The 12123-nt window shown below is 36.6% G+C and overlaps 1 protein-coding gene across 2 annotated transcripts in view; it reads left to right on the top strand.

Moving 5' to 3' along the window:
* Nucleotides 1-12123, top strand: part of RFC1 (replication factor C (activator 1) 1, 145kDa) — a 77968-nt gene that overhangs the window by 17224 nt on the left and 48621 nt on the right. For both annotated transcript variants that reach the window (XM_010833574.1, XM_010833573.1), the window contains exons 4-5: nt 1502-1577; nt 4983-5105. In XM_010833574.1, the coding sequence (XP_010831876.1) occupies nt 1502-1577; nt 4983-5105 (199 nt within the window). The remainder of the gene's footprint in view (nt 1-1501; nt 1578-4982; nt 5106-12123) is intronic.

Below are 12123 nucleotides of genomic sequence, written 5' to 3' on the forward strand. Positions count from 1 at the left end.
GCAGGTCAGGCGGTCTGGTATTCCCATCTCTTTCAGAATTGTCCACAGTTTATTGTGATCCACACAGTCAAAGGCTTTGGCATAGTCAATCAAGCAGAAGTAGATGTTTTTCTGGAACTCTCTTGCTTTTCCCATGATCCAGCGGATGTTGGCAATTTGATCTCTGGTTCCTCTGCCTTTTCTAAAACCAGCTTGAACATCAGGAAGTTCACGGTTCACATATTGCTGAAGCCTGGCTTGGAGAATTTTGAGCATTACTTTACTAGCATATGAGATGAGTGCAACTGTGCGGTAGTTTGAGCATTCTTTGCATTGCCTTTCTTTGGGATTGGAATATTTTTAGTTTTTTGAAAAACCTCCATACTGTTTTTCATAGTGGCTGCTCCAATTTACAGTTCCACCAACATTGCACAAGGGTTCCCTTTTATCCACATCCACACCAGCGTTTGTGATCTCTTTATCTTTTTGATGATGGGTCTGGCCTAGTCTGCAGGGTTTCTCAGGTGGCACTCTAGTGGTAAAGAACCCGTGTGCCAGTGCAGGAGACCTGAGAGATGCGGGTTCGATCTCTGGGTTGGAAAAATACCCTGGAGAAGGAAATGGCAACCCACTCCAGTATTCTTATTTGGAAAATCCACATGGACAGAGGAGTCTGGCGGGCTACAGTCCATAAGGTCGCAAAGAGTCGGACATGACTGAAATGACTTAGCATGCACGCACACACTGGCTTATTCTTTAGCCTCTGCTACTGCTGCTGCTAAGTCGCTTTAGTCGTGTCCGACTCTGTGCGACCCCACAGACGGCAGCCCACCAGGCTCCCCATCCTCAGGATTCTCCAGGCAAGAACACTGGAGTAGGTTGCCATTTCCTTGCTTCCCTTGTGGCTCAGACAGTAAAGTGTCTTCCTCAGTGCAGGAGACCTAGGTTCAATCCCTGGGTCGGGAAGATCTCCTGGAGAAGGAAATAGCAACCCACTCCAGTACTCTTGCCTGGAAAAGTTCCGTGGACTGAGGAGTTTGGTAGGCTATAGTCCATGGGGTCGCAAAGAGTTGGACACGACTGAGCAACTTCATTTTCACTTTCTCCAATGCATGAAAGTGAAAAGTGAAAGTGAAGTCACTCAGTCGTGTCCGACTCCGCATGACCCCACAGATGGCAGCCTACCAGGCTCCTCAGTCCATGGGATTTTCCAGTCAAGACTACTGGAGTGGGGTGCCATTGCCTTCTCCATTCTTTAGCCTAATTAGAGGATTATTGACATTTGGGGTGAGATAATTCATTATTGTGAAGGACTGTCCTGTGCATTGTAGAATGTTTAATAGCATCCCTTATCTACCCGTTATATACCTGTAACACCCCGACCCCAGTATGACAAGTGAAAATGTTTCCTGTAGGGGCAGGGTTTCTCTGGTTGTGAACTATTGAGCTCAAATCTAACAAGGAAAAAATAGGTAAGTTATATAGGCTTCCTTGTATTCTAACTATACTGTGATGTTTATAGGTAAATAGTTCTTGTAAAGAAGATGAATTCAAGCCGAAGCAGTCAAACAAGAAAAAGAGGATCATCTATGATTCGGGTAATATTTCTTTTCAGGAGTTTTCAAGTTTAAAAATTTTCATTTTGTATCTGTTAGAGCTGATGTTCTGTATAATGTTAATAGGTGCTGTGAGAAGAGGCTCTGTGTTCAAGTAAAGTTGAAAACAACTTTTATTATTACTAGAGAATTTATCAGAGCTGAAATATGTTAATAAAGTTTTGTTCTGTAGAGAGGTGGTATATATGGCGTGTCTGAAACTTACTTTGAATATGCTAAAGTATTTGTGTTAACTTCTCTTTCAGCTGAGGTTCTTGGAAACTGAATTTGAAAAAGAGTGCCATAAAATGTTGCTTTACAAACGAAGATCTAAAACTTCATTTTTATCCTTTTGATTTGGTCCTTTTTTGTTGCAGTTAAAAAGAAACAAACACACTTTAAAAACTTTGACTATAAGATTGACTTAAAAAATATGAGGGTTGGGGTTCTGACACCCCTTGCAATTGAAAATCTACATACAACTTTTGATTCCCCCAAAACTTAAATACTAATAGCCTACTGTTGATTAGAAACCTTGCCAATACCATAAACTGTCAGTTAACACATATTTTGTATGTTATATGTATTTTATACTGTATTCTTGCAATAAAGTAAGCTGCTGCTAAGTCACTTCAGTTGTGTCCGACCTTGTGTGACCCATAGACGACATCCCACCAGGCTCCCCCGTCCTTGGGATTCTCAAGGCAAGAACACTGGAGTGGGTTGCCATTTCCTTCTCCGGTGCAGGAAAGTGAAAAGTGAAAGTAAAGTTTCTCAGTCGTGTCTGACTCTTAGCGACTCCATGGACTGCAGCCCACCAGGCTCCTCCGTCCATGGGATTTTCCAGGCAAGAGTACTGGAGTGGGATGCCATTGCCTTCTCCGATAAAGTAAGCTAGAGAAAAGAAAATGTTATTAAGGGAATCTTAAGAAAAATACATTTATAGTACTATACTGTATTTATTGATACTATAAGTTTATGTCATCTGTTTACAAGATGAATCTCAGTACCTATATCAATCTTGTCTAATATAATACAAAATAAAATACTCTAGATGTTATATATATTACTACACTCTATTATAATACAGATGTAGATGTTTTACGTATTACTAACTTTTGACATCAGAAATGAAAAGATAATGCGAAAAGGAAATTCATATTTACAGGTATAACAATTCATGCTTTAATAATGAAGAAGTAGCAGTATGATTGTTTTATGGTAGCCTGGTGTAATTGATAGGATTGCTTCATGACAGCCTAGCCTATGCACTAATGAATCTGTTAACAAAATTTTGGCATACAGTATGACTGTAACACGGTCATATTCATAATACAGTATTGGAAACATTGTTACATAAAAAGAAAATCCACTTACCTGTTATGATAAATAGGCTGTTATGCAGTTTACCCAGTTACAGAGAGGCATACTTTATAGTAGTGTAATTCTTTGAAAGCAATGTTATAAAACAGAAAACTAATACAGATTAATTTTATATGAAAGATCACCTCATACCTATGTAGAGTATCTACATATATTTCATGCATTCATGACATACCTTTTTCTTAAATTTTTTTTAATATTTCTAAGCTATGTGGTTTGTCTGTTTTTTCAAATTGTTGCAAATCTCCAAAATTTTTTTCAACATATTTATTTGAAAAAAATCTGTGTAGAAGTGGACATGTGCAATTCAAACCCATATTCAAGGGTTAATTGTATTTTTAAGATAGGGAACATATATTTTTATGCGTTCCTTTTATGGTATGCTAAAATAATGGTAAAAGTTTTAGATTTTGATTTTTTTGGAGAAGATCTATTCAGTATGAATTCTTAGAATTAAGAATGTAACCTAAGGAAGCATTTATAGATTATCAGGATTTTGACAGTGATAGCAAAGTTTCTAAAAAAGTAGTTGAATGTTTATAGTGAGTCTTTTACTGCTGTATATAATAAAGAATTTCAAATAAGTACATATCCCTATTCCCCAAAAGTTTACATCTTTTGGGAAAGTGGAAATATAATTGATACATTTTAGAACTGTATGAGCCAGGATTTATAAAAGCATGGTGAGAGGAAGAGGAAGGACACTGAAATTTCTGAAACTCCTGTTTTGTACCAGACATATACTAGGTATTTATACTTTGTCTTGATTTGTATTTAAGTGCTCTGGGTAATTAGACTGTGGTAGACAGAATAATCGGAGAAGACAATGGCACCCCACTCCAGTACTCTTGCCTGGAAAATCCCATGGACGGAGGAGCCTGGTAGGCTGCAGTCCATGGGGTCGCTAAGAGTCGGACCCGACCGAGCAACTTCACCACTGAGCGACTTCACTTTCACTTTTCACTTTGATGTATTGGAGAAGGAAATGGCAACCCACTCCAGTGTTCTTGCCTGGAGAATCCCAGGGACGGGGGAGCCTGGTGGGCTGCCGTCTATGGGGTTGCACAGAGTCGGACACGACTGAAGCGATTTAGCAGCAGCAGCAGACAGAATAATGGTCCCTAAAGATGCCCACACCCTAATTACTAGAACCTGTGAATATGTTCAGTTGTATGGCAGAAGAGGTGATATTAAAATTATAGGTGACATTAAGGTTGATAATCAGTTGACCTTAATGTAGGGAGATTATCTGGATGGGCCCAGTGTAGTCACAAAGAAGAGCAAGGCAGAAGAGGTTTAGAAATTGACTGTGGAAGGAGGTCAGAAAACTGGAGAGATGGCAGTGTGAGAAGGACTTGGCCTAATGATGGGGTCTTTGAAGATGGAGGAAGGGAGGGGGCTATGAGCTGAGGAATGCTTGCAGTCACTAGAAACTGGAAAAGGCAAGGAAATGGATTCTTCCGTATAGTATCCAGAAGGGATCACAGCAGTCCTAATGCTTGATTTTAATTCAGAGACCCAAGTTGGCTTTCTGACCTCCAGAACTGGGAATAATACATTTGTGTTGTTTTAAGCGAGTAAGTTTGTGTTGATTTGTTACCACAGCAATAGAAAGGCTTAACCACTGGGTAGTGATAATCTATCAGAATTTAAAAAAGAGATTTGTTTGGAAAAGAATCTTGAGGACTTGATTAATAATAATCACTTTAATTCCCTGGTAGTCTAGTGGTTAGGACTTGGTGCTTTCACTGCTGTGGGCTCAGGTTCAATCCCTGGTTGAGCTAAGATCCCACAGGCTGTGTTTCATGGGAAATAAAATAAAAACCCCACTTTAAAAGCACACTATATGGGGGTAGGGTGGGAGGGAGGTCCAAGAGGATGTATGAATATAGCTGATTCACTTGTTAGCAGAAACTAACACAAGGTTATAAAGCAGTGATATATTCCAGTAAAAAACTTAAAAATAAAAGCACACTATATTCATACTATTTCGTTTCAGAGTTTTTATTTTCCTCTTGTATTCAGATTCAGAATCAGAGGAAACAGTACAGGTAAAAAATGCCAAAAAGCGACCGGAAAAATTGCCACGGTCTTCTAAACTTGCTAAAATCCAACAGCAGGATCCTGTTACGTACATTTCAGAAACAGGTAAGGGAACTAAATATGTTTGTTTTAGAGACAAGTGCACGGTGTCTTGTGTTCTTGAGCTTCTCTTGGTATCTAAATGTATCTCCTTCACTTTGAACCGAACTTCAGTTGCCTTTTTCTCTGTGTAGAATTGTACTTAGCAGGGGAAAGCTGTAATTATCTTTGGCATTTCCTGTGAGTTCAGGCCCAATAACAGGGTAGTTGTTTCTTGGAATTTTTTTTAAAGTGCTCAATATCAAACCATATATGTTGATACTATGTCTTGAATCATATATTAAACTATTATTGGGTTGTTTAAAAACTTTGGTGTTTTTTTTTACCTTTTTAAGTCGTAACAATCTTAAGTATATGATGACTATGCAAATTTGTGCCTTCTAATCTATAATCTTGTGACTTGAATTCCTTATATTCTCTGGTGACCCTAAAGATTTAATAGTGGCTTTAAAAATATGCTTATTTTTGTGTTTATATTTATTTGATCTGTTTTGAGTGGTCCAAAAATAAGACATTTATAAATGTACACTAACCTTAAGATGTCATAGTATAAATAATTGTCATAGTATATAAATAATTGCAGTATTCTTTTATAGTGAGAGGCCCTGAATTACATTGTCATCTTAGGGGAAAAAAACTTAGGATGGATTGTTATAAAGTCATTTTGATCTGAGCATTGTTAACTCCTAGAGGAGACTGTCTTCAAATTCACAGAGCCTGTTGAATCAGTTCCTAATAAAAATGCTTGGGGGCCATGAGAGCATCTGATATACCTCATTGGTTTGTTCATCTTGAGGAAAACCTCTGGCAGCATTATTTTTAGCACTCAGCTACTTGTGTTGCCAGTGAAGTGAATACACCTGGTTTGAAGAGATAGGGTAAAAACCACATAATTATTTTGGGACAGCATGTTGCAACTTATATTCAGCAGGCTTTTATTGATTGTCTTTTCCATCCTGTTTACTAGGTGCTGGGGATATAAAGGTAGGACTAAAGACTGCTAACTACTGTAGGAATTGCCTGAGGCTGCAGTATGCATTAGTTAGCGAGAGAGCTTAATGGAGAGGGTAAGATTTGGTCTAATCCTTGAAGGATGAGCAGGTGATGGAGGGAAAGAATATGTCTGGTTGTTGTTTAATCTCTCAGTTGTGTCTGACTTTTGCTACCCAATGGACTGTAGCCTGTCATGCTCCTCTGTCCATGGGATTTCCCAGGTAAGAATACTGGAGTGGATTGCCCTTCTTTTCTCCAGAGGAATCTTCCTGACCCAGGGGTCAAACCCATGTCTCCTGCATTGGCAGGCAGATTCTTTACCACTGAGCCACCAGGGAAGTCCTTCTGGTTAATAGGATGGGATTATTTAAGACAGAGCATCCAGCACAAGGCTTGATATGTTCGTAGGACCCCAAAGAGATTGCTTGCCCACATGATGAGAAATAATGAGTGGTATATGAGGCCAATTTAGGGAAGACCTTGAAAACTAGGTGGAAGAATTTAGTTTAATGTAGCAGGGAAAATGGAAAAATAATAATTGAGGAGGCTGAGACTCTTACGGTAATCTATGAGTGAAGTAATAAGTATTTTAAAAAGGTACCAATAGTAAGGGACTGATCTATAAACATTTGAGAGATGAGTTATAGATTAGGTTTTTGGATTGCCTGTGGTTCAGCCATGCTGTCTATGATTTACTACTAGGATAATTGGAAAGTTGATGTTATTATCCTGCTTATGTTTAATTTTTTTTTGTTATTTTCTAGCATCAGCTTTATTGAGATAGAATTCACATACCCTCCAATTCACCTTTCATATTTTAGTGTTACTGGAATTTTATTATTTATTACATGTTTGAGCTGGTACTTGAGAGCATGAAGGTACCCATGGTAGACAAATTGGTCAGTAAGTAGGGAATGAAACAGGATAACACAGTCCCTGTGTTATAGAAAGAAGCTGAAAGAAGCCCTGCCTGGGGGATACATCCTTGGTTCCCATCTAACTCTAAAGAGCTAAAGGTCAGTGACTCTGCCTCCCTTTCTGTAAAGCAGAAACTCTAATTGAATAGGACAATTGGGACGACTTAACAGGGTGATGCACAGCAAAGGGCCAGACCCAGTGCCTGAAACATAAATAGCCAGCTGTCAAAGGGAAAAATAAAAACAAAAGAAGCCCACACATGAGCTTTGCAGGCTCTCTGAAACATTTGCATATTTGATAAAGTTGTTCAAATACCAAAGGGAAAATCTAAGTGGCATGAGCATATTTTCTATAACATTTTTTGTAAGCTGAGATGTTTCTTCATTATGGCTGGTGGCAGGTTGACTTTTGAACCTGTTTTGTTGCTAAATATGTGCTCAGGCACGTTGTGCAAATGCAGTCTTCCATTAAAGGGCCCCCTCTTAACATCTGGCCACCTTTGTCAAGTTTTAAATATGTGGGAGGGATGGTAAAACGGGTAAGGTGATAGGTTTATTATGTAACTGAAGGTGGTATGATCAGGCTTTCCCAGTGACACCCTGAAAACGTCAAAGTTAGTGGGCAGACAGCAATGGCCTTCAACCGAGGATCAAGGCTGTCCTTATCTTGTGATTTTTAGGTACACAGAAAGGTCAGACAATTTAAACTCTGGTCACTGATTTTCTTTAACATGGGACTGTTTATTTCAGACCAAGTATTTTTGAATGTTATTTTCTGAGGAGATAACTGACATCTTATCTGAAAATTTTATGACCATTAGACAGTATTTTAGGTCATTCTGCCAAGGGTATGTGCGTGTGAAAGTGAATGTTGTCTCCTGGTTTTATCAAAGAATCTTGGGGTACAACGTATCCATCTAATATGATGCTATTTTCTCCTTTTTCTTAGAATTGAGATATAGGAAAGAAGCTAACTTTTTTTTTTGCCTGTTTTATCTTCTCATACTTTTTTATACCTTCGAATGATAGGTGAATAGGAGAAAGATAAGCCCTTTTCCTTCCCTTCATAAAAGAGAATGAGACTGTTAAAAAGAAGTCTGTTCAGAAGACTGTTAGAATAATGAGATCAGAAATAAAATGAGTTTGTAAAACAGAAAAGTGCAGCTTGAAATAAACTTGAAATTTCTTGACCACAAAATAATCGTTTTATTCATTTTTAAAGCTAAATCTATAATTTTTCAATGATTATGAATAAATATTCATATTATAAATATAAACATTTATCATAAATTTAAATAAAATATGTGTGGTAACAATAGTTTACAAATAAAAATTCTAACCTAAAATTGTTTTTTTATTTTATTTTTTTTGGAGTTTGGAGCTTCTTGTGGAGAAGAATTATATGATTCAGTTTTAATAACCTATTCCTAAAGAAATGATTTTGCTTTACTATTCCATATTTTATCTTTTATAAATCAGCTTTTTTTTTTTTTCCCTTACAGTATAGCATGTATAGTGATTAAGAGCATGAGCTCTTGAGTTAAACCTCCTACTGCCTGGGTTAAACCTTCCCTATGTCCTATTTTCCTTGTTTGTAAAATGAGGGTATTACTAGTGCCAGCATCAGAGGCTTTTGTGCTTGATCAGATGAGATAATGCTGGACAAGCACTTAAAGTAGGGTCTGGTACATATGAAATGTTTTGACTTGATTGTTTACCTACATCTGCCTTTAAAGATTATGCTAAAGACATTTGCTTTTGCTTAGCTATTTAGGGCTTCTTTTGATTATATAACGGTGCTTCAGAAATTTAGAAACTGTATTTGACCCACTTATGTTACAGATGCTCTCTGATCAATGTAGGAACTACTACGTGTGTCTGTGGAGCACTTGAAATGTGATTAGCCCAAATGGAAAAGGTGGTATGTGTGAAGTGTAGACTTCAAAGATTTTTAAAAAAGATAAATTATCTTATTAATACTTATTTAGCATCTGTTACATGTTGAAATCATCTGAATATTTTTGGATAGATGAAATATATTGTTAAAGTTAGTTTCATCTGTTTGTTTCTACTTTTTATTTATTCTTTCTACTTTTTAAAATGTGGATCACATTTTATTTCTGTTGCATAGTGCTTTATAAACAATGAGAAATATATTTAGGAAATAACATTACTTTAGAAAATAACCTACTTAACCTACTTCAGGTGCTTTTGTTTGTATTATCATATGAGTCTTTAGGCTGTATTATTATACAGATCTTCAGGCTTGCCATTTAGCTCCATGACATAGTTTTCATCATCACTTTGTTTGACCAAACTTATCTTCTAATACTTACTGATTTTTAAAGTACTTTAACTACATTAGTTTCCCAGATTATAGGAAAGGGAAAAAATTCTTTATATTATACATATCTTCATAGCAACTGTTGACTGTAGTGGGATGTTTTTGAAGGTTGGTAAAAATCCAAAGTACTGGGTAAATATATTTACTTTTAGCTGTTTAATGAAGTGAGAGACCTTGAGTTTTGTTTGGCAAAAGGTGACCTTTTATTATGCAGTTTCATCAGGAGCTGTGGATGTTTGCTTGAAAATAGTGAGGGTTTTCTATGTCTTGAGAATTATTTATGACTGGTAATTTAAAAAAATAAATTTTTTTATTGAAGTATAGTTGATTTGCAATGTTGTATTAGTTATAGGTGTACTGCAGAGTGAATCAGTTATGCATATATCTACTCTTTTCTAGATACTTCTCCCGTATAGGTTATTACAGCGTATTGAGTAGAGTTCCTGTGCTGTATTATAGGTCCTTATTTATTATCTATTTATATATAGTAGTATGTGTATGTCAATGCCAATCTTCCAGTTTATCCCCCCTTCCTCCTCTAGTAACCATAAGTTTGTTTTCTCTATCTGTGACTCTTTCTGTTTTGTAAATAAGTTCTTTTTTTTTTTAGGTTTCACATATGTGCAATACCATGATATTTGTTTTCCTCTGTCTGACACACTTCGTTCAGTATGACAGTTTCTAGGTCTACCCGTGTTGCTGCAAGTGGCATTATTTCATTCTTTTTCATGACCGAGTAATATTCCATTGTGTATATGCACCACACATTCTTTATCTCCTCCTCTGTTGGTGGACGTTTAGGTTGCTTCCATGTCTTGGCTTTTGTAAATAGTACTACAATGAATATTGGGGTGCATGTCCCTTTTGGAATTAAGATTTTCTCTGGGTATATGCCCAGGAGTTGGATTGCTGAATCATATAGTAGTTCTACACTTAGTTTTTTTGTATCAGTTTACATTCCTAGCAACAGTGTCGAAGACATCCCTTTTCTCTACACTCTCTCCAGCATTTATTATTTGTAGACTTTCTGTTAATGGTCATTCTGACCTGTGTGAGGTGATACCTTGCTATATTGTAGGTTTGATTTGTATTTCTCTAATAATTAGTGATGTTGAACATATTTTCATATAATTTTTAGCCATTTGTATGTCTTTTTTGGAAAAATGTCTATTTAGATCTGCCCATTTTTTGATTGGGTTTGGGTTTTTTTTTATATTGAGCTGCATGAACTGTTTGTATATTTTGGAGATTTAATCCTTTGTTGGTTTCTTTGTTTGCAAATATTTTCTCCCATTCTGTGGGTTTTTATGACTGGTAACTTTTAGTGAGCACATAATTCCAGAGGCAGAGTGCTCTTACAGTTATAATTATTTGGGGAACATTAAGTGGGAAAAAATTGGGAATGTGGTGTTCCTAAGGTTTATCAGGCAGTATCCGTGACTTGGGAAAATAGCAGTAGAAAATATTACTGGAGATGTATGTGCTAATTTTTAATGACCTATAGCTTTGTGTACTGGATAAATGGAAATGGATTTTATATAGGATAGAGACCTTCTCTTAGACTTTTCATGGAAACCCAGCATGACTGAGACAGAATTTCTTTGAAGTGAGAGGAAACTTAAGAATTACATTTCTTTCATTATACTTGTTCAAAAACTAATACTGATTTGTGCACTAAGACTATAAAAGAAACTAAGTTTAGGTTTTGGAGGATGAGTATTTACATTAATATTATATAAAATTATCTAAGTAACACATTCTCAATGAAAAAGAATTAATTCAAATAAAAAATATTCCATTCCTTCTTCCATCCCTTTTGCCTTACATAGCTATATAAAATGAAAGAAAGAAAGTGAAGTTGCTCAGTCATGTCTGACTCTTTGTGACCCTATGGACTATAGCCCCCCATGTTCTTCTGTCTGTGGGATTTTCCAGGCAAGAATACGGGAGTGGGTTGCCATTTCCTTATTGAGGGGATCTTTCCCACCCAGGGATTGAACTCAGGTCTCCTGCATTGCAGGCAAACTCTTTACTATCTGAGCACCAAGGGACAGATAAAATATATGTGTGTGTATATATATAAAATATATATGTACATATATACACACATGTATGTATTTGAGAGCGGCATCTTGTAACATTTCTGTAGCTTGGTTTTTCATAACTTAATGTCTCCCTCTTTTCCTCCTTTCTTATCGCCTTTTCTCTCCTCCTTCCGTCCCCACCTGCCCCAGCCTCTCTTTCTTTCAATACAGAAAAATCCGTATCTCATTCTTTTAAACTTCTGCATTTAATTTAATAGTATGCATTTAGTTTTTCTCATACTCTTATTTTGGATATTGGATTATTATATGAATATCCTTGTTTATGCGTCATTGTAAGAGAACATATCTAACTATCAATAAATGGGCAATTCACAATGAAGAATATGATCACTTTAAAGAGAGTAGTAGGGCTTCCTTGGTGGTCCAGGGGCTAAAACTCTGTGCTCCTAATACAGGAGGCCTGAGTTCGATCCCTGGTCCGGAACTAGATCCATGTGCTCAGACCTAGTGCAGCCAAATAAATAAAATTAAAAAAAAAAATAGTATTTCTTGAGATTCAGTGGTATTCATTTTTAAGAATGTAGTTCATCCACCTATATTATGAAGAATAGAATGGGGCTTCTACTCTTTGATTCCCAGGTCCAGAAAAGGAACTTTACATTTATTCTCACTAAATTTTTTTCTGAAGCTCTTGACATTTTTATCTTGATTCCAGGCTTTTGTGT

The sequence above is a fragment of the Bison bison genome, unplaced genomic scaffold, assembly GCF_000754665.1.
Source record: "Bison bison bison isolate TAMUID 2011002044 unplaced genomic scaffold, Bison_UMD1.0 scf7180017863790, whole genome shotgun sequence".
Classification (NCBI taxonomy): Eukaryota; Metazoa; Chordata; class Mammalia; order Artiodactyla; family Bovidae; genus Bison; species Bison bison.